The 25,656-nt window shown below is 41.0% G+C and overlaps 1 protein-coding gene across 2 annotated transcripts in view; it reads left to right on the plus strand.

Moving 5' to 3' along the window:
* LOC143996781 (cadherin-6-like) overlaps window positions 1-25,656 on the plus strand; it is a 495,985-nt gene that overhangs the window by 383,936 nt on the left and 86,393 nt on the right. For both annotated transcript variants that reach the window (XM_077492041.1, XM_077492042.1), the window contains exon 7: window positions 13,845-14,098. In XM_077492041.1, the coding sequence (XP_077348167.1) occupies window positions 13,845-14,098 (254 nt within the window). The remainder of the gene's footprint in view (window positions 1-13,844; window positions 14,099-25,656) is intronic.

Consider the following 25,656-nt stretch of genomic DNA (forward strand, 5'->3'; position numbering starts at 1 on the left):
GCCACAATTCATCGGGCGACATCTGTGGTAAAATTTCACAAACAGAATGGCGGGATGCCTGTGGCCCAGAAAAGAAGCTCTTGTACTCATTTTGATGACAGGCGTTTCGCGATTCTGTTTGCATGATTTTATTGCGATTGTTGCCTGACGAATTGAAGCATAACCGCACCGCTATAGGGGGTGCCATTGAAAGTGACAGGAAATGACAGGGAATGCATAAGCGTTCTGCGGTTTGCCGCTATTTCGCATCGCGGGCAGCACACTGAGATGTGAAAAGAGCCTTAAAATCATAAATCAGTAAATAGTAGTTTAAGAAACCTTTCTGATACCTCGTATCACAGTGATATCATTGTGGAACATCGATTGGAATTCTCGTCAGAAAAAGCTCTGATGGTTTTCCCATCGGAATTACAACGGAATTCCGTTCAAACTGTCTTACCTATACACGGTCAGACCAAATTTCGACCAACAAGAACGCGGTGGTGTACAACACGTACGACGGGACTAGAAAAAGGATGTTCAATACGCAGTAGCCAATAGCTTCCATCTCGTAGTTGAATCTGAGCATGTGTCTGAATTGCATACACACGATCAGAATTTCCGATCAAAATTGAGAACATGCTATCAAATTTTTGCTAGCGGGAATTTGGCCAGCTAAATTCCCATGGAGCCTACACACGGTCGCATTTTCCGATGAAAAGCTCTCATCGGTCTTTTGCTGGCCAAAATTCCGTTCGTGTGTACGTGGCATGAGACTTATTCATTGCCAGTGAGTAAAACTTGGTGTAGCTCCTTGACAATGGGGAAGAAATGATTCTACTTATAAAAATGTCTATATTTTAAAGGTTGGATGGTGCAAGACAGGTATTCACCAAGTCTTGGGCAACATTGTTGTGCCAAGTGATGTATATAGAACCACGGCCTTGACAGTGAGGGTGGTTAAACATAACTGTGAGCATGCTATATTATATTTCACCAAAACTAGACATTTGTAAAGGTCTTCTTGGGGTCAGTTTAAAACCGAAAACTATATTTAAAATGAAAAGTAACTGGATCTACAATTGTAATCTAAAATCTTTTCAATATTTTTGATTGAATTTAAATAGGTGTCTTTTTATTTATTGGATTATCTATCATAGCAGAGCAGCAGCGTCCCAGAATATAATGAAAGAACGACAGCATATGCAATCTTTGTGATATAAAAATAACAAAGCTGGTTCAGCTTTTATCTGGTATTGCAATTTTCTGGCTCTTCTTAATACATACAGTTGAATTTATGTATTTTTTTTTATATATATAAAATTAGTTTGGGGTTGCTGAACGTTATTAGCTGTCAGAGGTTTTTCAATACAAAGAAGTCTGATTGCCATCTTTGAAATAGATGTCTAAATCTAGAAGTAAAATGTGTTTTGAATAGCGCCACAGGAAAAAAAAAGAAGAAGAAGAAAAATTAGCAAAATAGACTTAATCGTGTTAATTTTCTTTAAAATAGATTTGGTAAGAAGCAATAAGTAATATGCAAAAATTAACCTCCAGTTTATTTATAAGACCCCTGATCCCCTGCTGCATTATATATTGTACAGGAACTTTTATTTTTAACTATAATTGGTCAGTATTCCAAGTAACACAAGCTGGGTGAACTAAACTAAGCACAATTTGCATCAAAACTGACCACAAAAATAACCAAATTGTTAGTGAACATAAATAAACTGTATCTGAAAAAAAAAATATCTCTTGCTGACTGTTTGCTGTTTATGGTGTTTCCATGCATACAAAGCTTAAAAAAAAGTTGGTTTGTCTGGAGTTGTGCTTTAGCTTTGGCTATTTGTAATGTTTTCAAATGGTGTTATTTTTAAACACATATTCAGTTTTGCCATTAGACTTTTTCTTAACCTTGATTCTTCGTATTCTATTAGTGAATACTCTGTTATTTTGTTACATAGGTTTAAAAATGCATTAGCTTAAAAAAGCTATATTTCTGACATGTACTTAAATACTGATGTAAATGTTATTTTGATACATATTGTATTAAATATACTTGACTATAATATTTAGCTTGGAAAAGGTTGGGATCAACTTTATAAGGGAGAACCATGTCCCTCTGCGTGACCCCCTTAATGAAAAACAGAAACTCCTTTAAGACTCACTTCACCTAAATCTGAAAACATTAGTGTTAGAAAGTTGCTCAAGTGCTTGAAATATATCTAAAGCAATCATATACAGTATATATTTAGTATTGGATGTATAATGGGAGTGAAAAAAACCTGTCAACATTTTTCTCCATGTCCCTGCTAGGAAGAATATCTATTTGTCATGGTGACCATTGTCAGTATGACAGGAAGTGAAAGGAGATACAAGATTTTATAGCTGTCACAACAATAAGAATAGTGTAGAAATCTTCAAGGATTTTAAGCATTTCCTACAATAAAAACTAAAAAACCTTAGCCTTTTGGCATACTCTCATTACCACTAGGTTTCAAAATGCAGTTAACCTTAGCTGGAGACTTTTGACTACTTATCCTCCACAAAATATAGATGTTGTGTGTATGGAGATGAAACTCAAGCCCTCTATTCTAGGTGGAACTTATGCCGCGTACACACGATTGCACTTTCCGGCAGACTAGGTGGGGCGGACTGGAATCCGTCAGACAATTCGACTGTGTGTGTGGGCTCCAGCAGACTTTTTTTTCCCAAAAGTCAGACGGACCTAGAAATATAACAAGTTTCAAATCTGTCCAACGGACTCGGCTTTCTAGTGTGCAAACCGTTCGTCTGTGTGCTAGTCTGACGGACCGAATACGATGCAAGGGCAGCTATTGGCTACTGGCTATTGAACTTCCTTGTTTAGTCCCATTTATGTCATGTTCAAAACTAACAGACTTTCGAATGGACTTAGTCCGGTCATGTGTGGTCAAGTCCGTTCATTCAGAAAGTCCATCGGACCTCCGCTGAAAGTCAGTCGGGAAGACCGTCGGACCTAGTCCATCGAAAAGTCCGGTCATGTGTACGCGGCATTAGTCACATTATTTGGTATGGAGACAAAGTACTGGTATATACTGAATTGGAAGCCAACTGGCCAACTTGAGTTTCCTTAGCTATTGTCACTGGATTATCATTGAAGATATTTGTTTTTCAGTTAAAAGTGGTAATTCCTATAAGATACCACTTATGCTGTAAATGTTGACAGGGCAGATTGTATTGTGGTTGGTTTACAAAAAGTGAGTAGAGGTGAAGTTCTTCTGACCAACCATCATCCAATTAGGCAAACAACAATTAGTTATTTTTTTTAATGCCCTTCCTTGTAAATGGGGTTTTCTTTCTAAAGTGAAATGCCACTACATTCATTAAGCTTTGGGGAAAATGTCCTTGCAAGTGCAAATTCCCTCACAAAGTAAACAGCCTATTTGCCTTTATTAAATCAATCACATTGTGTTTTATGAAGAAGTGGAATTGCATAGCATCATTAGAGTTGTTTTGGCTAAACAAGCTAGGCTGTATCAAACTGTTCATGGTGGGCTTTGCAGTTATACATTGTAGGTAATTTACTATTTAATACAATCAGAGAAATGTCATGTTTCCTTGTTTTATAGCAGTCAGAATCATAGCATATGGTTACTGACTATCGGGGGCTACTGCAAGTCGCACATTGCTTTTCAACTCCGTAGGCATGAAAATCATACCTTATGATTATGTCAAGAGCAACAAGTGTGCTTACTGTGGCCTGCTTTTTTAAACAATAGGGTTATTTTTCTGACACTATATTTGAGTGTTCCCCGAAAGCTGGATTGTTCTTGTTAAATTTTATCATTCCTTTCCTTAAATTGTTTCTTAGAAAAGGTAAATTCAGGGACACAGCAACATTAATCAGCTTGTTCTAGTTTTTCTTTTCCATTTTCTTTTAGGCATAAGCAGGGTGCAATTTATAGTGTATGTTTCTGAATGATACAGTTGTATTTAAATGAAACATCCCCAGAGTTCATATAATTAGCAATTCATAGGTTTTAAATTATATGGTGGCACATGGATCCAAAAACACGTGAGAGTCATTCTACAGATGCCAAATGCTGGATGAATGTAAACACTTTAGTGTTTTAAGTGATGCTCACAATATATATTCTGGGAAGTGGCCCAAATTGCAATACTAGAAACCATTTGAGGCAATGTGTTGCTTTGCTTGTTATGTCTTTGAAAAGTTCTATTTTTGACAGCCTTCACATATTTCAGTGTAATTTAGTTGTCTGATATCATTTTTGCATTTTTGTTACAAGTGACCAAATCCAGGGCGAATGAGGACAATTTATCCTGATCTGTTTCATATTTTCTAGTCCTTTTGGAAGGATTTTTTTTTGTAGTGTGATTGTTGCATGTTAATAGTAAACAATGTACTATATACCATACATTATACCCTTAAAGCATAAAAAGTAAATTTCAGATTTGTATATAGAGTTCGAGTACCTCCACCATCTCTGACAAAAGAATTAAACTCTTACTCAGTATACTTAGAGGCGCAATTTAGGACAGAATAAATACAGATTTTAGCCATAGCAACTATTAAAATACCTGCTTTAATTCATTATAAATAACCAGGGCCATCTTTAATGCAGGGCAAAAGGGGCAGCTGCCCCGCGCCCAGTCATTGTTGTGGGGCCCAACGCAGCTTCCTCTTGAGCCAGCACGGCCTGCAAATAGGTGATAAGTGGATTTGAGAGGGCCCAAGAAAATGTTTGCCCAGGGCCCAATCAATATTAAACACGGCCCTGTAAATAACAGTGGCATTTGCTCCATAAAGAAAATGTGAGTGACACCAAAATAACATTACCATTTCTGTGTTTTGGGAGCTCACATTCCAATATATGGGGAGGCTTATGACGAAACATATTCTTAGGCAAAGATTCAGCAGAAGCTTCTAAAAGCACCAAAGTAATGTTCAAAGCATATGCAATGTATGAAGAGTGCATGGATGCAACTGGCTTAGTCCCTATACATCTTATTCTTTCTTAGCGGTTCTAACGGTAGATTAAACCCAATTGGTTGCTATTCTATACTTTGTCTGATTTTAGCCATGCTAGATCCAAAGTATAGCTCAATGATATGGTTGGACTGCAGTCATCTATGGTATACAGTACATATACTGTATGCATAAATCTATAGAATATTTATAACTGCTATCAGCTTCTGATGTATGAAAGTTGTAAGTTGCATAGCAGTGTTGGTAACCTTTCCTGATATAGGAAACCAAACATATGAACATAACTAATATAGTATAACACATTAAAGCTAATTTCCTGGCAAATTGTGGGTCCAAGGCTCCTTACAACCCAACAACAACCCCCCCCCCCCCCCAACTTCTATTTAAAAAAAAAAAAGACAGTGATCGTACTAAGATAGATTGTCATAGGCTGTAAGCCTGCTGCAGGAGGTGGTCACAGACTGCAAACATACTTCATAAGTGATTGGGGGCTTAGCATGTGCTGCAGGAAACAGAGAGTGCTTTAAATCTTTGTGATTGGGGTTTTGATTTACTAAAACTGGAGAGTGCAAAATCTGGTGCAGCTGTACATGGTAGTCAATCATAACTTCAGCTTGTTCAATTAAGCTTTGACAGAAAACCTGGAAGCTTGCTGGTTTCTATGCAGAACTGCCTGGGATTTTGCACTCTTCAGCTTTAGTAAATCAACCCTACGGGGTTGATTTACTAAAGGCAAATCCACTTTGCGCTACAAGTGCACTTGGAAGTAAAGTTGCTGTAGATCTGAGGGGGACATGCAAGGAAAATAAAAAACAGCATTTTTGCTTGTACCTGATTGGATGATAAAATCAGCAGAGCTTCCCCTCATTTAAGATCTTACCCTCAGATCTACAGTCACTGCACTTCCAAATGCACTTGCAGTGCAAAGTCGATTTGCCTTTAGTAAATCAAACCCTATATGCCCTCCATGCCCCCTTATTTGTGCTACCTACTGTACATCCCCTTAAAAATGTACTGGCACCATATTAGGGATTCTGGCCAGCATGATCCACAAAGTATCTGAGAAAAAAACAAAACGACACAAATTAAGAAAAAGAGACAGCGCAAAAAAGTTTGAAATAAACCAAACCATTTAATTAGCAAAAGTCAGTCTAATAGATCATTTTTCTTTAAGTGTGGACCATTTCCAAATAAAACAAATAAACTATACTTTTTGACATGCACCTATAACATACAGTATGTATTTTATTATGTGAGGATTACACAAATTCTCACACAAAGTTATGTAGTATCGAAAAATGAGGGGTTGCAGCCCTGAAGATATACTGTATGCAAACAGAGATCAGTTATTTTAAACTAACACCATCAGCAGAAGCTCATTTGCATTAACTAAATACAAAAACAACAGGCAGCCTGGTTTAAAAAAAACACAATACATTTAATTACATATAACCGTTTTGAGAATATGATCATCAGAATCCTCTGCAGGACCACTAAGGCTGATGGGAGACCCACAGAGGAAAGTGGAAAACTGGCTGCTTGGAAACATGTTTAAATCACATTAAGTACATTGCATAGTGTACATTAGGAATTAACGTCTAAGCTCAGCTTTTTTTTTATTTTTATTTTTTTATTGCAATGTGGTCACAGTGCTTTAAAGCAGAGGTAGCGGATATATGTATTATGCTTTTAATCACATCACCTTCAGTAATGATTTTTTGACAGTATTAAAATCTGCTGCCGTTGCCTTCAGAAAATAACTCTAGAAATTTAGCACCGTGGGAGCTTATAAAATATTTTATCATACTGTAGGTAATTTTTTTATTTTTTTCGAGCATAGCCATATTAAATTAAAATACACTGTAACCACATTCTGGTTTTGATTACCTTGATTACATGAAAATCCACTACCCTTTAAATTTAAGTCCTCCAGCGCAACCAATTAAGCAGGTGCTCAAGATATAACTAACACTTAATTAAACAATTAATCTAATTCATATTATCATCAAGACAATTTCCTTAAGGATCAAGCTACCTAGCAAACTTGCCACACACAGCAGCAGTTTTGTTTCAGTAGTTTGTGTTGACTGAGATATCACAAAAAAAAGTTGAACTGTCTTCAAAAGTGATAGACCACCATTGTCCATTGCCTTTATCAGCTTCTTCCCACTTTTTGTTTACATAAGCAGGACTACCCATGGTGCTTCACACAATACATTGTGTCAGCCATTTCCATTCGTGCCTTCCCCAAGCAAGCTTTTAGATATATAGACCTTCATACAGAATTTCCTATGAATTAATTTACCAGTGTATAGGGAACAAATCATGGTATTCTTCTTAAATCCTGCTCGTTATTACTATAATGCATTTCTATTAGATTATATTACTGTGGACTGGAATCCTATTTAACACAAAAAAGAACATTCATTGTGGAATTGGGAAGCCTTAATAATTATCTAAACGCAATCGCTAAAACCTCATATAAGCCTTAGCATATTAGTGTCATTTCGAAAGTAATTTTTTTATTTTTTATTTGCAGCTTTTATTTATAATATTGTATGACCACTTATTTTCTCCTGCAAGTTTCCCTTGCATGTACATTGGGGAAGCAATATTGATATAACTAGGCTCTGTTAATTTGTATCTCATTTCATGTTATCGGGTTACCCTGAATGGCCAACGTTTATACTATATAAATCCCATTAGTGATCTTGATTGCTCTGCTGTCTGTATGGTAATGCCACTATCCTGTTAGGATAGGGGGAAGGTGGCATGAAGAGAGGTGGGGGGGGGGGGGGGGGGGTTTGGAAAGGAATGGGTTTGTTTTAACCACTTCAGCTTCAGAAGGTTTTACCCACTACCTGACCAGACCATTTTTTGTGATTCGGCACTGCGTTGCTTTAACTGACAATTGGACGGTTGTGCGACGCTGTACCCAAATAATATGTATGTCCTTTTTTTCCCCACAAATAGAGCTTTCTTTTGGTGGTATTTGATCAACTCTGCGGTTTTTATTTTTTTCGCTATAATTAAAAAAAGACAGACAATTTTGAATAAAAAACAATATTTTTTACTTTCTGCTATAAACCATTCCCAATAAAAAAAAATGTAAAATCGAATTTCTTTATCAGTTTAGGCCAATATGTATTCTGCTACATGTTTTTGGTAAAACAATTCCAATAAGCGTATATTGGTTGGTTTATGAAAAAGTTTCATAGGTTGAATAAAGACACCAGTCCATCCAGTTCAACCTGAGTGAGTGTCTACAATTGTCCCTATTCCTGTACATTGCACACTCAAATTGGTCCCTACCCTCAAGGAGCCCACAATCCAAGGTCCCCATCCATATACTAGGGCCAATTTTGGACAGAAGCCAATTAGCCTACCTGCATGTTTTTGGAGTGTGGGAGGAAACCGGAGGAAACCCACGCAGGCACAGGGAGAACATGCAAACTCCAGGCAGGTAGTGTCGTGGTTGGGATTTGAACCAGCAACTTTCTTACTGCTAGGTGAGAGTGCTAACCACTACACCACTGTGCTGCCTATAATAAGTAATAGCGTCTACAAAATATGGGATATATTTATTGCATTTTTATTTTCTTTATTGTTTATACTAGTAATGGTGGTGATCTGTGATTTTTTAGCGGGATTGCGACATTGCGGCAGACAAATCTGACACTAAGTGACACATTTTGGGGACCAGTGACACCAATACAATGATCAGTGCTAAAAAAAAGTCACAGTAAATATGATACTGGCAGGGAAAGGATTAACACTAGAGGCGATGAAAAGGTTAAATGTGACCCTGGGAGGTGCTCACTATCTGTGTGGGGGAGTGGATACACTGGAGGAAAAGAGAGATCCATGTTTCAGCTTAGCTGAAACATGGATCTCTCTTTTGCTCCCTGACAGATCAGCGGCCTGCCCTGTTTACATAGGCAGACCGCTGCTCTGTCCCTCCTCTGAACAACCGGAGGGTCGCGATGGCCATCGTGGCCACCGGACCCTCTGATTGTATCCTGCTGCGTCCAATCACAGGTACATGATGCCCTTTCCTTTTTTTTTTTTTTGCCTTGATTACAGTCTTATTTTGCATGTTCTGTAAAGTATAATAAAAATGATAAAAAATGTAATAAATAAAATCTAATGACTGTGGCTTGAAAGTACTTGTTCAAGCTCTTCATGTCATAAGGTGACAGGTGTCTTGCATTGTAACCATGCCACATCTGCCCCTTGTGGGGACAAACAATAAGTAGTCATTCCAACACATAATATGCAGGGATAGCCCTCTATTGTCACCACTTAGGAAAATCACCCTAAGAAATTCAGTCATCAATGGTGCGCATGCATGTAGATAGGAAGTGATTGCAAAGAGGATGTAGGGAATAATCATCACTGAAATTACAGAATGGGTGAAATAAGATGAAAACATATTGGTCATTGTTTATGACATGGACAAACAAACTTAAAGTGGTTCTAAAGGCAGGAGTTTTTTTATCCTAATGCATTCTATGCATTCTATGCATTAAAACATTCTGTATGTAGCAACCCTCCTCAGCCCCCCTAATACTTACCTGAGCCCCATCTCGATCCAGCGATGTTGCATGATAGCCTTAGCTATCCGGGACTCTCTCTTCTCAATGGCTGAGGCACCATTGGCTTCCACTGCTATCAATAAAAGTCAGTGAGCCAATGAGGAGAGAGAGGGGGTGAAGCTGAGCCACGGTTCTGTGTCTGAATGGACACACAGAGCAGCGGCTCAGCTCGGGTGCCCCCGTAGCAAGCTGCTTCCTGTGGGGGCACTCAACAGGAGGGAGGAGCCAGGAGAGCCAGTGAGGGATCCGAGAAGAGGAGGATATGGGCTGCTATGTGTAAAACCACTGCACAGAGCAGTTAAGTATAACTCCTTCATTATTTTTAAACAAACAAAGAAAACAAGACTTTAATATCACTTTTAAATGTGGGCAATATCCTAAACAACTCCAACAACGTTTCTATATCTATATCCAGCTCCTCTTCCCCTTACATCGCTCTCCCCACCGCTATAACTGGCAACTTCCATATATTATACTGACAACCTGGAATTTCTACATATTACATTACAAGAGTGGCTGTCAAAATGCAGTCATTCCTTTGCAAAACAACACTATGCCAAACTACTGGCCAACAGATTGGTAAATATACTACCAACTCTGATACATAAAGACCAGTCAGGTTTTACAAAAGGTAGGCAAACGTCAGATGCCACCATGCACCTAATTAACATGATTATTATGGAGAGAGAACTCAAACATCTTGTCTGCTTCTATCTTTGGATACAGAGAAGATATTCAATAGAATACATTGGTCCTACCTCTTTGGTGTGCTCTGCAAGTTCAGATTCCAAGGGAGGATTCTTTCAGCTATCACAGCCCTTTACACATCCCCTTCGACACAGATCTATGGTTCTGTAATGTTTGTAAAAGCCTTTCAATATAATAAGCAGAATTAGACAACCAGACAAGAATGCCCACTCAGTCTCCACTATTCTTCAATGTATTAATGGGGCCCCTTGCGGAGCCAACTTTTTCATCCCAGGCTTCAAAATTATCGCCAAGGAACATAAAGGTACCCTTTCTGCCCATGATGTGATACCTAATGCTCTCAAACCCAATTTATGCCCTGGCTGAGGTATGGACTACTTTACAGTGGTTTAGTAATGTGTCCTATGTGTCATATTAATGACACAAAATCATATATCTTAGATTTGGGCATAGACGATACAACTAAAAATCTATTGCAGAATCTGTACCCTTCTGTGTGTGATGAATCAGGTATCTCTTATTTGGGGATAGCACTAACCTCGCCTGCAAGGCACTTATTTAAAGGATATGTTCAACTTTTAACAAAAAATAATACATGCTAATTTTTTTTTGCAGACCTAGATTGATATGGTCACTCACATACCACTGGAGGGATTTTTTAGGTTGACTCACTATTAGTGATGTGTAAATCTGTTTGGGTTCAATTTGTGGGCACATTTGATTAACAGAGCTAAAAATCCAAAATATGCATACCCTGTTCATCAACAGGAGGCACATTTTGAAAATCAATTCTCTCAATTTTCAAGGCTACGAAGCAAGGAATTGTCAAACGAATGGCATGAAGAGCAGCAGGACATGTACAAATGCAGGAAATTAAATATACAATTTGTCAGGGAGCAGCTCTTTCAATAATGGCAAAAGTGAAAAATTAAAGACACATATTTTCTTTAAATTACATGTTTGAGGGTTGCCTTAAAACCTGTCTGTGAAGTGGTGCATCTGAACGAAATAGCGCAGCAAAAGTGACTCTTGCAAAGAAAAAAAAAAGATACCAGATTGCAGGTTGTTAAATAATATTTCCCAGCCCCTTTGCTCTGTTTATAAACAAAGCGGCCCGTATTACCCTTCATTTATATTAACCCCATACCCTGGATGAAAAACTGCTATGGATTGTAAAAGAAAAAACAAACACATGAGATTCATTGTAAAAATACATACCAAGCCTCATCCTTGTGAGTGTATTGTATGGAATTAAAGGGGAATCCTATGTAAAAAATGTATAAAATAGTGTTGGGTAATGGTTACTCATTCACCAAAAAAATGTTAATAAACATACCACCTATTTTAAGCTCTTTATTGAAAAATAAAAAGACCTGCAATGTAAATCTATCCTTCAATCATGTTGCCCGGTAATGTAGATCAACATCATTAACAATCAACAACGCCAACCCACCAAAACAAGACATATTGTCATCAACATGCCTGCTCCTAAAGGCAGAGAAAGCCAGGAGCAAAATTAAACAAAGGAGTGGGGTATCCTGGGTGATATCACTGATTAAATATGATCATGACATCACCTGAGATACCCTACCTTTTTTCTTAAATTCAGATGCAGGGCCTGGAGTTGTCATTCACAGCAAAAGTCTGCCAGAAGCCTGGGTTGTCTTGTTTCAGTGGGTTTGTCATTCGTCTTGATTGATGTGGATTTGTGGTATATTGCTGGGTGACGTGATAGATGAGGGATTTATATTGTGGGGCATTTTTTTTTCAAAGGTGTGGTATTTTTATTTACTACTTCTTTTTTTTTTGTTGGTGGGGCAGAATGAGTGTGCAAGGGTACTATACTGTATACTGTTCACATGGCGAAAGTGAGAATATCTCAGGGTTCCCTTATTTCTGAGGGAACTTCCCAATTCTAATAAGTCCCCATGCCAAATCCTAATGCCCCAGGCCAGGGATGTGAGAACAAGGCTGTTTTCCACATAAACATGGGGACTGGGTGCTTTGCAACACAGGATCTCCTCTGGCAAGGTACCCTTTCCTTGTTGAGGGCATACCAAACCTTAGCAGAGAGGTAGGTATCCCCTGTAACATTGACTAATTATAGTATCCATGAAAACTGAGGAGTTCCACATGCTGTTTTATTCTTTCTTTTATGCGGGAGCCCTCCTATAAAATCCTATCTATCTATCTATCTATCTATCTATCTATCTATCTATCTATCTATCTATCTTTCTATCTGTTGAACAATTCCAAGCATCAGTAAACAGCAGAAAACGTCAAATTATAAAACTCATCAGAAAGCAGTTGTGAGACTATAATTAGAAAACTCTAAGTGGCTGGTTCAGCTAGTAGGTTTTCTAGTTCAGTACAATAAAGCACATTAAATATACAATTTGTTTATTTGCTGTAAAATCTGGATCATCTTGTTATTAGACAAACAAACATCTGTGTGCTTATAAATTACATACATAATCTCCTCCTCTATAACTAGATCATGGTATTTATGATTGTAGACATACTGTTACTAAAAAATTATTCTCAAACCTACAAGATCGAGTTAAACTTTCAGTCCCCGGACTTTCACTTTATTCAGTAAGGCAAACAAAATATTGCTGAGCAATGTACAATAGCTGACATCAACCGATTACATATTAAAAAACAAAAAAAAATTCTGCCACTACATCATCTTTCAGGCAGACGTGATGGGAGAGTCCATACAGCCCTATAGACAGGCATATATAAATGGACTAGTATCCCTTTACATCCACCTACCTCTGGGTCACCCAAGTACGGGAAAAAAAAAACCGAAAAGGACATGACGGTTCAGAGGTAGCCCGATGTAAACTGGCAGCTCCATTTGGTCCATTTTGATCAGGTTTTCTATAGAGCTGTGACGGGTCTGCCTGTGTCCACCGAGCGTAGACCGAGGGCATGGATGTCAAAACACTGACATTTTGTCAGCTCTGATTCAGCAAGAATCTGCTCATGGATCCCCTGCTGATCGGAGAAAACTGCGCTCCATGCGAAAGGTGCCTACTACCACACTTAAAAATAATAAGCTCAATATTTCTGTAAAGATATGTTATCTCATACAATCGCTCTGCTTATTTAATAAGGTGATGCAACTAATTGTGCTTTTTTCCCTCAGTTGTATCAAGCATACTTAAATTTGGTTGGTTACTATAGTCTCCTTCACTGTGAATATAGATATTGTTCTTTGCACTGCCTTTTTAAATAAGCCGAGTTATATGTGTCAGTAACTTCTTTCTTCAGATCACATTATACGTACTTCTGCAAAGTACTGAGGCAGATCCAATAAATGACATCTGCTGATGCTGCCATTTTCAAATATTGAGAAAACCAGGCCACCTCACGGACATTTTAATACAATGTCCCAAAACGAAATTAAGAAAAGAAAAGGTAAAGTTGCATACTATTGCTTCTTGTACTGTAATAAAATGATTAAGCCTGTGATTGTGTAGTTTAGATTTGTTTCCTGACATTTGATGCATTATACCTAAATTCTTTTAGTTCCTGAGGTTATATTATATATATATATTTTTTTGCAGGCACTGGACTTTGAGAAAACAAGGATGTACACTTTGAAAGTAGAAGCTGTCAATACATATGAAGACTCCAGGTTTCAATTAATGGGACCCTTCAAGGACGATGCTACTGTCAGAATTTTGGTGGAGGATGTGGATGAGCCACCAGTGTTCACCAAATCAGCCTATGTACTTGAAGTCATGGAAGATGCCAGAATTAACACTCCTATAGGAACAGTCACCGCCCAAGATCCAGATGCTGCCAGAAGTCCTGTGAAGTAAGCATTAGAAAAACGCACATCTATTTCCTTGTAATGATCAAAGCTGCAAAATATTATATTGTTAAAAGCTTTGTAGATGATGAGACTTGAATTATCAAAGGATGTTTTAGTTTAACGTTTTAGCGTGATGTGTCATTCATGCAAATGGATTTTATGGAGTTCTGTATTTTTACATTGTTTTATAAGCTCAAACCCATGTGAGCAGCAAATATATGATGGTGTAAGTCTTTTTTTAACAAAGCTCATTCTGCACTGGAGATAGAAAGGTGAAAAATACAAGATGAATTGACTAAAAGCCAACTAAAAGCCATATCTTTAAACGTTTTGTTTTATTAATGCCTATAACAGAATGTCCTACATTTTGTGATTAGGCAATGAGATTAAAAGGTGGTTGCATCCGTTCCCCTCCATAATGTTCCAGCTCTAAGTTGCGCAGATAAAAATGCCACTCTCGTTGCATTATAAAAAAATCACCACTGCCAGCATCACTGTGTCATTGGTTGTACCACTCACCATAGGATGTGAATTCTATTATGGGGAGAAAATCAGTTGTGTTTTAATAAACAGGTATAAACAGGTGAAGTAAAGATTGAACTGATACAGTGATTTTTTAGCACCCAATCAGATTTTATATTGAAATTACTAAAAGAAAAAATCTTAGTAGTTAATACAAGTACATACGCTATATTACCAAGAGTATTGGGATGCCTGCACATGCACTTTTTGGCATCCCAGTCTTGGTCCATAGGGTTAAATATTGAGTTGGCCCAACCTTTCCAGCTATAACAGCTTCAACTCTTCTGATACGGCTGTCCACAAGGTTTATGAGTGTGTCTATGGGAATGTTTGATCATTCTTCCAGAAGTACATTTGTCAGGTCAGGCACTGATGTTGGACAAGAAGGCCTGGATCGCAGTCTCTGCTCTAATTCATCTCAAAGGTGTTCTGTTGGGTTGAGGTCAAGCCTCTGTGCAGGTCAGTCAAGTTCCTCCACCCCAAACTCGCTCATCCATGTCTTTATGGACCTTGTATGGTGCACTGGTACAGTCATGTTGTAACAGATAGGGGCCATCCCTAAACTGTTCCCACAAAGTTGAGAGCATAAAATTGTCCAAAATGTATGCTGACACATTAAGAGTTCACCTTAACAGAAAATAAGTGGCGAAGCCCAACCCCTAAGGAACAACCCCACACATTAATCTCCCACTCCACCAAATTATTTGGACCAGTGCACAAAGCAAGGTCTATAAAGACATGGATGAGTGAGTTTGGGGTGGAGGAACTTTACTGGCCTGCACCTCAACCAGATAGACACACTCCTAAACCTTGTGGATAGCCTTCCCAGAAGAATTGAAGCTGTTATAGCTACAATAGTTGGGCCAACTCAATATTGAACCCTACAAACAAGCTATTAAAGTTCATGTGCGTGTAAAGTCAGATGTCCCAAAATTTTTGCTAATATAGTGTAGCTTTGTATAAATCACCTTATCTTTATAAAGTATCCCCCTTTATTGAAATATCATTAGACATTAACTGTTACCCTCCTTATTAAAGGCTAATACAGTCCTATTTTGATCCAGGAAAAATAGACAAGCAATTTTGGGATCAGAAAATAATCTTTTTTGTCCTATGTGACAAAGTTGGAAACATTTAATTTGGGGAGTTCTCATATCTTGTGAAAGGGAGAGTATAACATTTTGGGTCAATTTTATTTTAGTTGGTTTATTTCTAAATATTTACACTGCACCTTGTTAGATTGTTAGAAGAATCCGGAGTTGGACAGGATTCTCACTAGGGATGAGCCCGATGTTTGAGTCGAACGTAAGGTTGCCCCAGGGGACATGTATCAATGCAAAAAAAAGTTTTAAAAACTGAAGTTTTTTCGGGAGCAGTGATTTTATTATTAATATTAATATAATATTCCTTTAAATATTGTGCCTGGAGGGTGTCTATAGTATGCCTGTAAAGTGGTGCATTTTTCCTGTGTTTAGAACAATCCCACAGCAAAATGAAATTTCTAAAGGAAAAATGTCATTTAAAACTTATCGCGGCTGTAATGAATTGTCGGGTCTCGGAAATATAGATAAAACTCATTGAAAAAAATCGCATGCCCCCCCCCCCCCCCAGGCTATTACCATGGCCTTCAGGTCTGGTATGAATATTAAGGGGAACGCTGGTCCAAATAAAAAAAAAGGCATAGGGGTCCCCCTAAAATCCATACCAGACCCTTATCCGAGCACACAACCTGGAAGGCCGCAGGAAAAGAGGGGGGGGACATGAGGGGGTGCTTTGGAGTCACAAGCACAAGGGCCTCATCCCCACAAACCTTGCCCTGTGATTGTGGGGGTCTATGGCGGGGGGCTTATCGGAATCTGGAAGCCCCCTTTAACAAGGGGATCCCTAGATCCCAGCCGCCCTCTATGCAAATTGGTAATGGGTAAATTTTACCCCTACCAATTCACAAAAAAAAATAAAAAAATAGTAAAAATGACAGGAGACACTTTGGGACAAGTCCTTTATTTAAAAAAATAAAAATAAAAATGTCCCGCAATGTAAATCCATCTCACACTGCCCAACGAGCCGAAAAAAGAAAACAAAACACAACAGCTTCGCCTCCATGGGAGGCTCCCACCGAGTGATGCTTCTTCTCGATGACAGCTGTTATATAGCTGTCACGTGGCACCATAGGGGGCGGGGTCACCTGTTGACATCACTGGGTGGTCCCCGTCCTCAGCTATATAAGAGCTGTCATCGTCTCCGATAACCCCCCACCCGCAGACCCCCACAACCACCAGGCAAGGGTTGCGGGGATGAGGCCCTTGTCCCCATCAACATGGGGATAAGGTGCTTTGGGTCTGGTGAAGTGTCTGGTATGGATTTTGGGGGGCCCTATGCCTTTTTTTTATTTGGCCCAGGGTTCCCCTTAATATCCATACCAGACCTGAAGGGTATGGATTTTGGGGGGACCCTCAATTTTTTTTTACATTTTGGCTTGGGGTTCCCATTAATATTCATACCAGACCCAAAAGGTCTGATAAATGAATGGGCGGGGGACCCATGCCGTTTTTCTTTGTATACAAACGTTTTTATTGGGGGTAAAAGAAAAATAAGTAGATCAACAGACACAAGTACATGACTGCATCAAGGGAAGGCATAAAAGAAATACACAACATACAAATATTGCTGGCACAGCAGCGGACCAGGCACAAAAGGGAACTTTTACAAAAGTGATTAACGTACACAGCCTAGACCGTATGCACCAGATGATGCTTATCAAGTTCAAGTGTGTATATAATAGAAGGTTAGTAAAACAAGGGAAAATAAACTAAACACAAATAAAAATGTAACCGTGCAATAATTATTACAGTTGACTTCACGAACAAACAGCGAATATTCCACAGTACTGTCTCCAAGCTAGTGCTAGTCCTAGGCCTGGGTCAAAGATGTGGGAGAATAAACCATCAATAGCAAAAATAGAAGGATACAGCGGAACCGCCTGGACTCCGCTGCATCCCCTACTGGGGGTGTTAGGGGGAAGGTCCCCCCGTGGGACCGGAACACACCGGCCATTCGGACCATTTGGCGGTATGGACATGCATGGTGTCCATAATGGTGTGGTGTACCCGTTCCATTAGACGGATAGCGTCCATCCTACTAAGGACCCGTGACCAGGAGGTGATCTGCGAGCGCCAATGTAGCGCAATCGTCCAGTGAACAGCGCAGAACAGTGTGTTGATCAACCTTTGGGTGGGACGGGAAACCCCTGTTATAGGAGCGAACAATAAACAGTGTTCAGGTGATAAGTTGATCACGGATCCAACAATCGAGGACACCATGGTGCGTACCCGATCCCATACCCCCTGGAGCCGGGGACAGCTCCAGAAAATATGGACCAGAGAGCCCGTTTCCGGGCAACCCCTAAAACAGTGATCAGGAATCGTGGGGTAAAACCTGTGAATCCTATCTGGGGTGAGGTACCAACGAGTGTGAAGCTTCACCACGGTGTCCTTCACAGCCATAGATCTGGCACACCTGTGCATATTCACGAGCATCTTACGCCACTCATCAGGCGAGAACTCTGTGTCTAGATCAGATTCCCAGTGGCACATCGCCCTAGTCTCCTCTGGCATCTGGGATTCCAGAAGTTGTTTGTACACCGTAGAGATAATACCCCTGTCTCTGGAGTGTCCATACCATAAAGATTCAAATTGAGTATTAGAGATGGTGTCTAAAGAGCTATAATGTGTTTGAAAAAAGTGTCGAATCTGAAGATATTTGTAAAATTCCGCCCTAGGTACCTCATGCTGTGATTGGAGTTGTGAGAAGGAGGTGAGGACACCTCGTCTACCAGATAAGGCCCGCAGAGTGACCAAGGACTTCTGGATCCACCATCTAAAGGCAGCAGGAGACCCAAACGCCAGAGGGAATCTCCTATCGCCCAAAAATGATGCCAAAGTGGGTCTATTAGGCCGCAGTTTAAATTTAGTCCCATACAGTGACCAGAGGTAGAAGGAGCTACTCACTATGTTATTAAGAGGGGCCAAGTCCCTTGGACGTAGACTCTCCTGCCACAGGACGCCCGGGAGGAAATAAGGCCGCAATGATTGGGTTTCAAATTGCAACCACGGTATACCAACCGTAGGGGCATGCCATTGAGCCGTCTGGGCCAACCTGGCCGCTAAATAATATAGCCATACATCTGGAAGTCCCAAGCCGCCCTGTAGAAGTGGTCGATGTATTAGGTGTCTCCCTAGTCTGGGCCTCTTGTCCTGCCAGAGAAAAGTGTTAATATCGCGTTGTAAAGCGGTGAGGGCTTGGCGGGACACATAAATAGGGAGAGCCCTGAAATAATACAGTAGTTTCGGCAAAATAGACATTTTAATAGCTACAACCCTCCCTATCAAGGGGATGCGATAGGTCGACCACAAAGGCAGCCACCTCCGAACCACTGTAAAGGCCGGCAGATAGTTGGCGCTATAGATTTCTGGTATGGAAGGAGCTAGATGGACCCCTAGGTATAATATGGTGCTTTTAGAGAGAGAGTCCAAAAAAGGAGCGAATATTAGATACGTCTGCGGGGGTAAAGTTGATAGGAAGGGCAGTACACTTAGCTAGATTTACCCCCAGGCCCGAAAGCTTGTGAAAAGTGCCCAAAAGCTCGAGAAGATTGGGAAGAGCTATCAAAGGATTGGGTAAAAACAAAAGGACATCGTCCGCGTAAAGGCTAAGCTTGTACTCCCCTTCCTCTTTCAAGTACCCCCCTATGTTCGGATTAGTAATAATGGCCCTGGCAAGGGGCTCCAGGGCCAAGGCAAATATTAGCGGGGATAGGGGGCAGCCCTGGCGGGTGCCCCGACCTATAGGAAAAAATTCTGAGGAACTACTGGGGAATTTGATCCTAGTTTGGGGTCTATGATACAGTGCCTTAAAACCATTAATAAATTCACCCCCGAACCCGAACCTGGCCAAAACCCGATCTAAATAGGGCCAGAGGACACTGTCGAATGCTTTTTGGATATCCAACCCCAAAATCAGGACTCTACGGGAGAAAAGGTTCGCATCTTGAATGATATTCGTTGCCAAACGGATATTATCAGTGATCTGCCTATTGGGGATAAAACCAGTCTGCTCCGGGCCCACCAGGGCACCCACAATAGGGGCTAATCTGTTTGCCAATATCTTTCCTAGGATTTTAATATCATTATTTAACACCGAGATGGGCCTAAAATTCTGGGGCAGGGAGTGGTCTTTATGGGGTTTGGGGATCAGGGTCATATTAGCACGCAACATCTCGTCGGGGAGAGTCTGTCCTTGTAGCGTCTGGTTAATAAGTCTGGACAATTTAGGGGCCAGGATCTGTGAAAATTTCTTGTAATATGAAGAGGTGTAGCCATCCGGGCCGGGGGCTGTAGAGGATTTGAGTGTCTTAATAGTGTCCAACACCTCCTGGTCAGTGCAGGGGGCGTTAAGTGCGGTCCGCTGTGAATCGGAGAGGGATGGAAGAGGGAGCGAGTCCAACCACTGACCTACAGTGTTCGGCAGGGGTTGTGAGGGAGGGGATAATAGGTCTCTGTAAAAGGAGGAGAAAATTTTCAGTACTTCGTTAGGGTGTGAAACCAGATTACCCTTGTCATTTTTCAATTTATAAACATGAGTAGGTTGTAAGGATTGGTGTAATTTCCGGGAGAACATCCTGGAAGCTGTGTTACTGTGTAGCAAAAATCTAGCTTTTGACCACCGAAGCGATTTCTCGGTGCGCTCCGAGAGGATGGTGTCTAGTTCGGTCCGCTTTTGATTAATCAAGAGAAGGGTATCTGGGGAATCTGCCTGTGCGTGGGACTGGTAGAGGACACGCAGGTCCCGTGTGAGGACCTGGATCCTAGCATTACTTTGTTTCTTCCTAGTGACTGCTATTTCAATTAAACGGCCACGAAGAACCGCTTTATGAGCGGTCCAAAGAACCTGGGGTGAGATATCGGGGGTGTCATTAATAGTGAAGTAGTCTGCCAGGTGGTTCTCAATCTGAGTATAGGTAGTGGGGTCAGAGAGTAGGGAATCATTCAATCGCCAGGAGGCGAGAGAGGGGGAAAGGCCTACGTGAGAGGTATGGAAGGCCACAACCTGATGGTCAGACCATGGGCACGGGTGGATAGTAGTGTGTGTGGAATTGGCCAATAGAACCAGAGACGCAAAGATATCTAATCTAGCGTAACTATCATGAGGATGAGAGTAGTGTGTATATTCTCGAACTCCAATGTTAAGGGCCCTCCAGGTGTCGATGAGCTGCAAACTATCAAATGATTTAGAGAGGAATTTAGGGAAAACCCTAGCGCTATGTGATGTTCTGCTCCTATCCTCCACGGGATTAGCCACTAAATTGAAATCTCCACCCACTATCAGGTGAGGGGAGATGTATCTGTCAAGAGTACGCAGGAAAAGGTGATAGAAGGCACTCTGTGCAGTATTCGGGGCGTACAGATTAGCAATCGTAACCTCCTTGCCCTGTAATTTACCCTGAACAATTAAGAATCTGCTATCCTGATCTTTAAACACATGCGAGGGTTCAAATGGAACAGTATTACGAATATAAATTGCCACTCCTCTGGTCCTGGAGCCAAACGTAGTAGTGTAATGTAATTTATATGACTTATCAAAAAATGTGGGGCAGGCCCCCGAGGAGAAGTGCGTCTCCTGTAGTAAAATGATATCCGCCCCAATCCGCTTATAGTATCGAAAGGCTTTCCTCCGTTTGTGGGGGGAGTTAAAGCCCCTCACATTATGTGAGATAACATGGAGACCCATATCAGCCAGTGTTTAACCGCAGATGTGCGGTTGGTCCGCAGGGAGAACTGAGATCACTATGACTGGGTCCAGAACCAGAGGAGCGCGCAGCGGCCAACATCAGGCCAAAGCCAGTACATATAAGGCCTTCAGGATGTCCGATATGAAACGGAGAGCCATCAGCCCCGGGATTACATTCACAGAAAATACATTCCGTCGTGAAGTCAGCAAAACAAATAAACAAAAACTTGAAAAGAAAACTTAACACTCTATGGGGTCTGGGTGGAAAGTCCAGCCAGATCAAGAAAATTGTGTAAATACCAGGCCTTGCGGCCCAACTGCCACCTGCTCCACACATGTCCCACAGTGGGTGAAGATCGTTAGCCATCTGAGAGACTAATCGGTGATGAGCGTATTCAAACAACCTGGTACCCAGGTCTCTGGGACTAAGGATACGTGGGGAATGGTGTGCAGGTATGGAAGGGGGGGAGTGCAGCTACGAATGTCAGAGAGGGAGAGACACAGGAGAAGTAACGTAAAAACAAAGTCACCTCCCTCAGCCTCCCGGGACATGGAGAAAACAGAAGATAGAGTAGCCGAGTACGTGCTGGGCGTCAGGAAATGGGGACTCTGGAAGGTCCAAGAACAGACGAAGGGAGGACTTCTTAAGGGGTTACGGTCCGGAGAACAAGACCTCAAATGTCCGGTAATGGCTGAAGTCTGCGGCACCTTCTGTCTCTTTGAGGCGATGGTGTAGCCCAGATCAGGGAAAGGTCGTGGGGTCGGTGGGTGACGGGGTGAACGTTGTCGTTCCAGGAGACCCAGCTTCACCAAAATATCTTTGCCCTCGGATACCGTAGAGGCGATGTAAGTAGAACCGTTGTGAGGCACGATCAGTTTAAATGGGAAACCCCAGCGGTACCGTATGTGGGCCGTCTGCAAGGCGGAGGTAATCTCCTTCATTTTCCTTCGCTTCTCTAGCGTTGCCGGTGAAATATCCGGGTAGATCTGGACAGAAGCACCGTCCAGTTGGATACGAGGCATGTTTCGTGAGGCACGAAGGATTTCCTCCTTTATAAGGTAGTCCTTGAGACACAATACGATATCTCTGGGCGGCTTCTCGGGAGGAGGTTTAGGTCTCAGAGCGCGATGTAAACGATCGCATGTAAAGGCTTCGTTAGGTTGGTTCGGAAGTAGTAATTGAAACAGACGGACGATCGTGGCTGGGAGGTCCGTCACCGACTCGGGGATACCTCGCACACGAACGTTATTCCTCCTGTTGCGGTTGTCGAGGTCCTCCAAGTGGTTTTGAAGTTGAACGACCGTGTCACCGAGCAGCTCGTGATCCCTTCGTAAGTCCGAATAGGCAAGGTGCAGTTCGTCGTGCTTAACTTCCAGGAGGTCAGTCCTATTGCCAAGGGCCGCCATTTCCTGCGATAGCATGCTCGTGGATTTGTGCAGCTCCGCTTGGAATTTCTTCGCCAGCTTGTCATACATAGAGGACAGGCTGTCCTCCAGGTCAGCCTTAGTGAGGTGAGTGTCGCCCATACCTTTGAGCGGGCCCGCCAGCCGCGAGGCTGCATCGGCCTTGGGGGATTGGGCGCCATCTTGGGACATGTCTTGTCTGTCCGTGGTCCGCAGAAGGTAGGCCGTAAGAGAGCGTTGAGCGGTTTTCCGCTTGCCTTTCTTGGATGTCGGCATGCACAAGTGGTCCCGCAGGAGATTGATGTTATTTATGGGCCGGTAGACGGTCCAAATCGTCCTGGGGAGTGTTGTTTATTCTCCTCTGCCCCGGGAGCTCGGAGACTTAGCTGCTGCCTCGTTCCGCGTCGCGCATGCGCCCCCCCATGCCGTTTTTCTATATTGCAGAGACCCGACAATTCATTACAGCTGCGATTAGTTTTAAATTACTTTTTTTCCCTTTAGAAATGTAATTTTGCTGCATTACGGCTCTAAACATGGGAAAACGACGCCACTTTACAGGCATACTATAGACACCATAGGCACGATATTTAAAGGAATATTACATTTTTATTGTTTCACTTTAAGCATTATTAAAATCACTGCTCCCAAAAAAACGTTTTTTAAAACTTTTTTTGCATTGATACATGTCCCCTGGGGCAGGACCCGGGTCCCCAAACACTTTTTATGGCAATAACTTGCATATAAGCCTTTAAAATGAGCACTTTTGATTTTCCATGTTCTTGTCACATAGACTTTAACAGTGTTCGCATGTTCGACTAAATTGTTTGGCCTGTTCGCAAGTTCTGGGGCGAACCAAGCCGGGAGGTTGTTCGGCTTATCCTTAATTCTCACCCATGGAGGCTGCGGGGCTCTGGGATGTTTGTTCTGAGTTGGAAAACAGGTTTTGAAGTTTTCTCCAGGATAGGAACTCCATGATTGGGGCCTGGAGCCCAGAGACTTTGTAGAGACTTGGAAGTGATGAAGCCACAAACGTGGCTTATATTTTGATGGTAAGTTACCAGCACTTGCTGATTATGCAAGTGTGCACGGGTGTTATGATATTCTATCTGAGTACAGTTCAAGGCTGCTCCCTTACATACAATTCCTGTATTTGCAGCTCCTATTGTCTGATAGAAACCTCAGTTATCTGGTAAGAAATGAATCACTACTCAAAAGACTCATCATGTTCTGTAAACAGTGGGATTCTTAAAGCATAGCTGAATCATGCTAATGATGTGAGAAAAAGACTGGAGTTCTACATACTGGTAGTTAATAGTTGACTACATAACATAAATACACAATATTTCATATTTACCAGGGTAAAAAATAATGTTTTTCTAATGGTATTTTTAGTCTCACAATTAGCAAAAAAAACACTATACATTTTGTTTACTTATGTAAATAATTATATACAATATGCAGATAAAAGAGCAAAAAGCTGATATAATCTTTGAACTCATACGCTGACTTTAAACACTTAGCAACTTTTTTGGCCATTTTGGAAAATTTGCTTTAGTCCATAGCAATCCGTTACCCTCAATTTCTACTCTTTCCTGTTCTCGATTAGTCAATTGATTTAAAATTGGGATACAAATCGATTACAAAATCAATTTTAGCTGGTATTGTGAGGATTTTGACCCAGTTCTATAGTTTTGATCACTTGGTTAAAAACAAAAACAAAAAACAGTGGGTTACATAGTTACATAGTTAGTCAGGTTGAAAAAAGACACAAGTCCATCCAGTTCAACCACAAAAAAAAAAAAAATATATATATATATATATATATATATATATATATATATATACATATATATATAATAAATATCATACCAGCCCATATACCCAATTCTATATCCACAGTTGATCCAGAGGAAGGCAAAAAACCCCAGCAGAGCATGATCCAATTTGCTAAAGCAGGGGAAAAAATTCCTTCCTGATCCCCCGAGAGGCAATCGGATTTTCCCCGATCAACTTTACCTATAAATGTTAGTACCCAGTTATATTATGTACACTTAGGAAATAATCCAGACCTTTCTTAAACCAACTCTGCAGGGAGTCTATTCCACATTTTTACAGCTCTTACTGTGAAGAAACCTTTCCGTATTTGGAGATGAAATCTCTTTTCCTCTAGACGTAAAGAGTGCCCCCTTGTCCTCTTTGTTGACTGTAAAGTGAATAACTCAACACCGAGTTCCCTATATGGACCCCTTATATATTTGTACATGTTGATCATATCCCCCTTAATCTCCTCTTATCAAGAGTGAATAAATTCAATTCCTCTAATCTTTCCTCATAGCTGAGTTCCTCCATGCCTCTTATCAGTTTGGTTGCCCTTCTCTGCACTTTCTCCAGTTCACCAATATCCTTTTTGAGAACTGGTGCCCAAAACTGAACTGCATATTCCAGATGAGGTCTTACTAATGATTTGAACAGGGGCAAAATGATATCTCTCTCTCTCTGGAGTCCATACCTCTCTTAATACAGGAAAGGACTTTGCTCGCTTTGGAAACCGCAGCTTGGCATTGCATGCTATTATTGAGCTTATGATCTACCAAAACCCCCAGATCCTTCTCCACTATGGATTCCCCCAGTTGTACTCCCCCTAGCATGTATGATGCATGCATATTCTTAGCCCCCAAGTGCATAACTTTACATTTCTCAACATTAAACCTCATCTGCCACATAGTCGCAATTAGACAGAGCATTGAGGTCAGCTTGTAAATTGGAGACATCGTGTAAGGACGTTATTCCATTGCATACCTTGGTGTCATCTGCAAACACGGAAATGTTACTTTTGATCCCAGACCCAA

This window comes from Lithobates pipiens, unplaced genomic scaffold, assembly GCF_037356315.1.
Source record: "Lithobates pipiens isolate NorthernLeopardFrog02 unplaced genomic scaffold, aLitPip1_a1.2 Scaffold_19, whole genome shotgun sequence".
NCBI classification, from domain to species: Eukaryota; Metazoa; Chordata; class Amphibia; order Anura; family Ranidae; genus Lithobates; species Lithobates pipiens.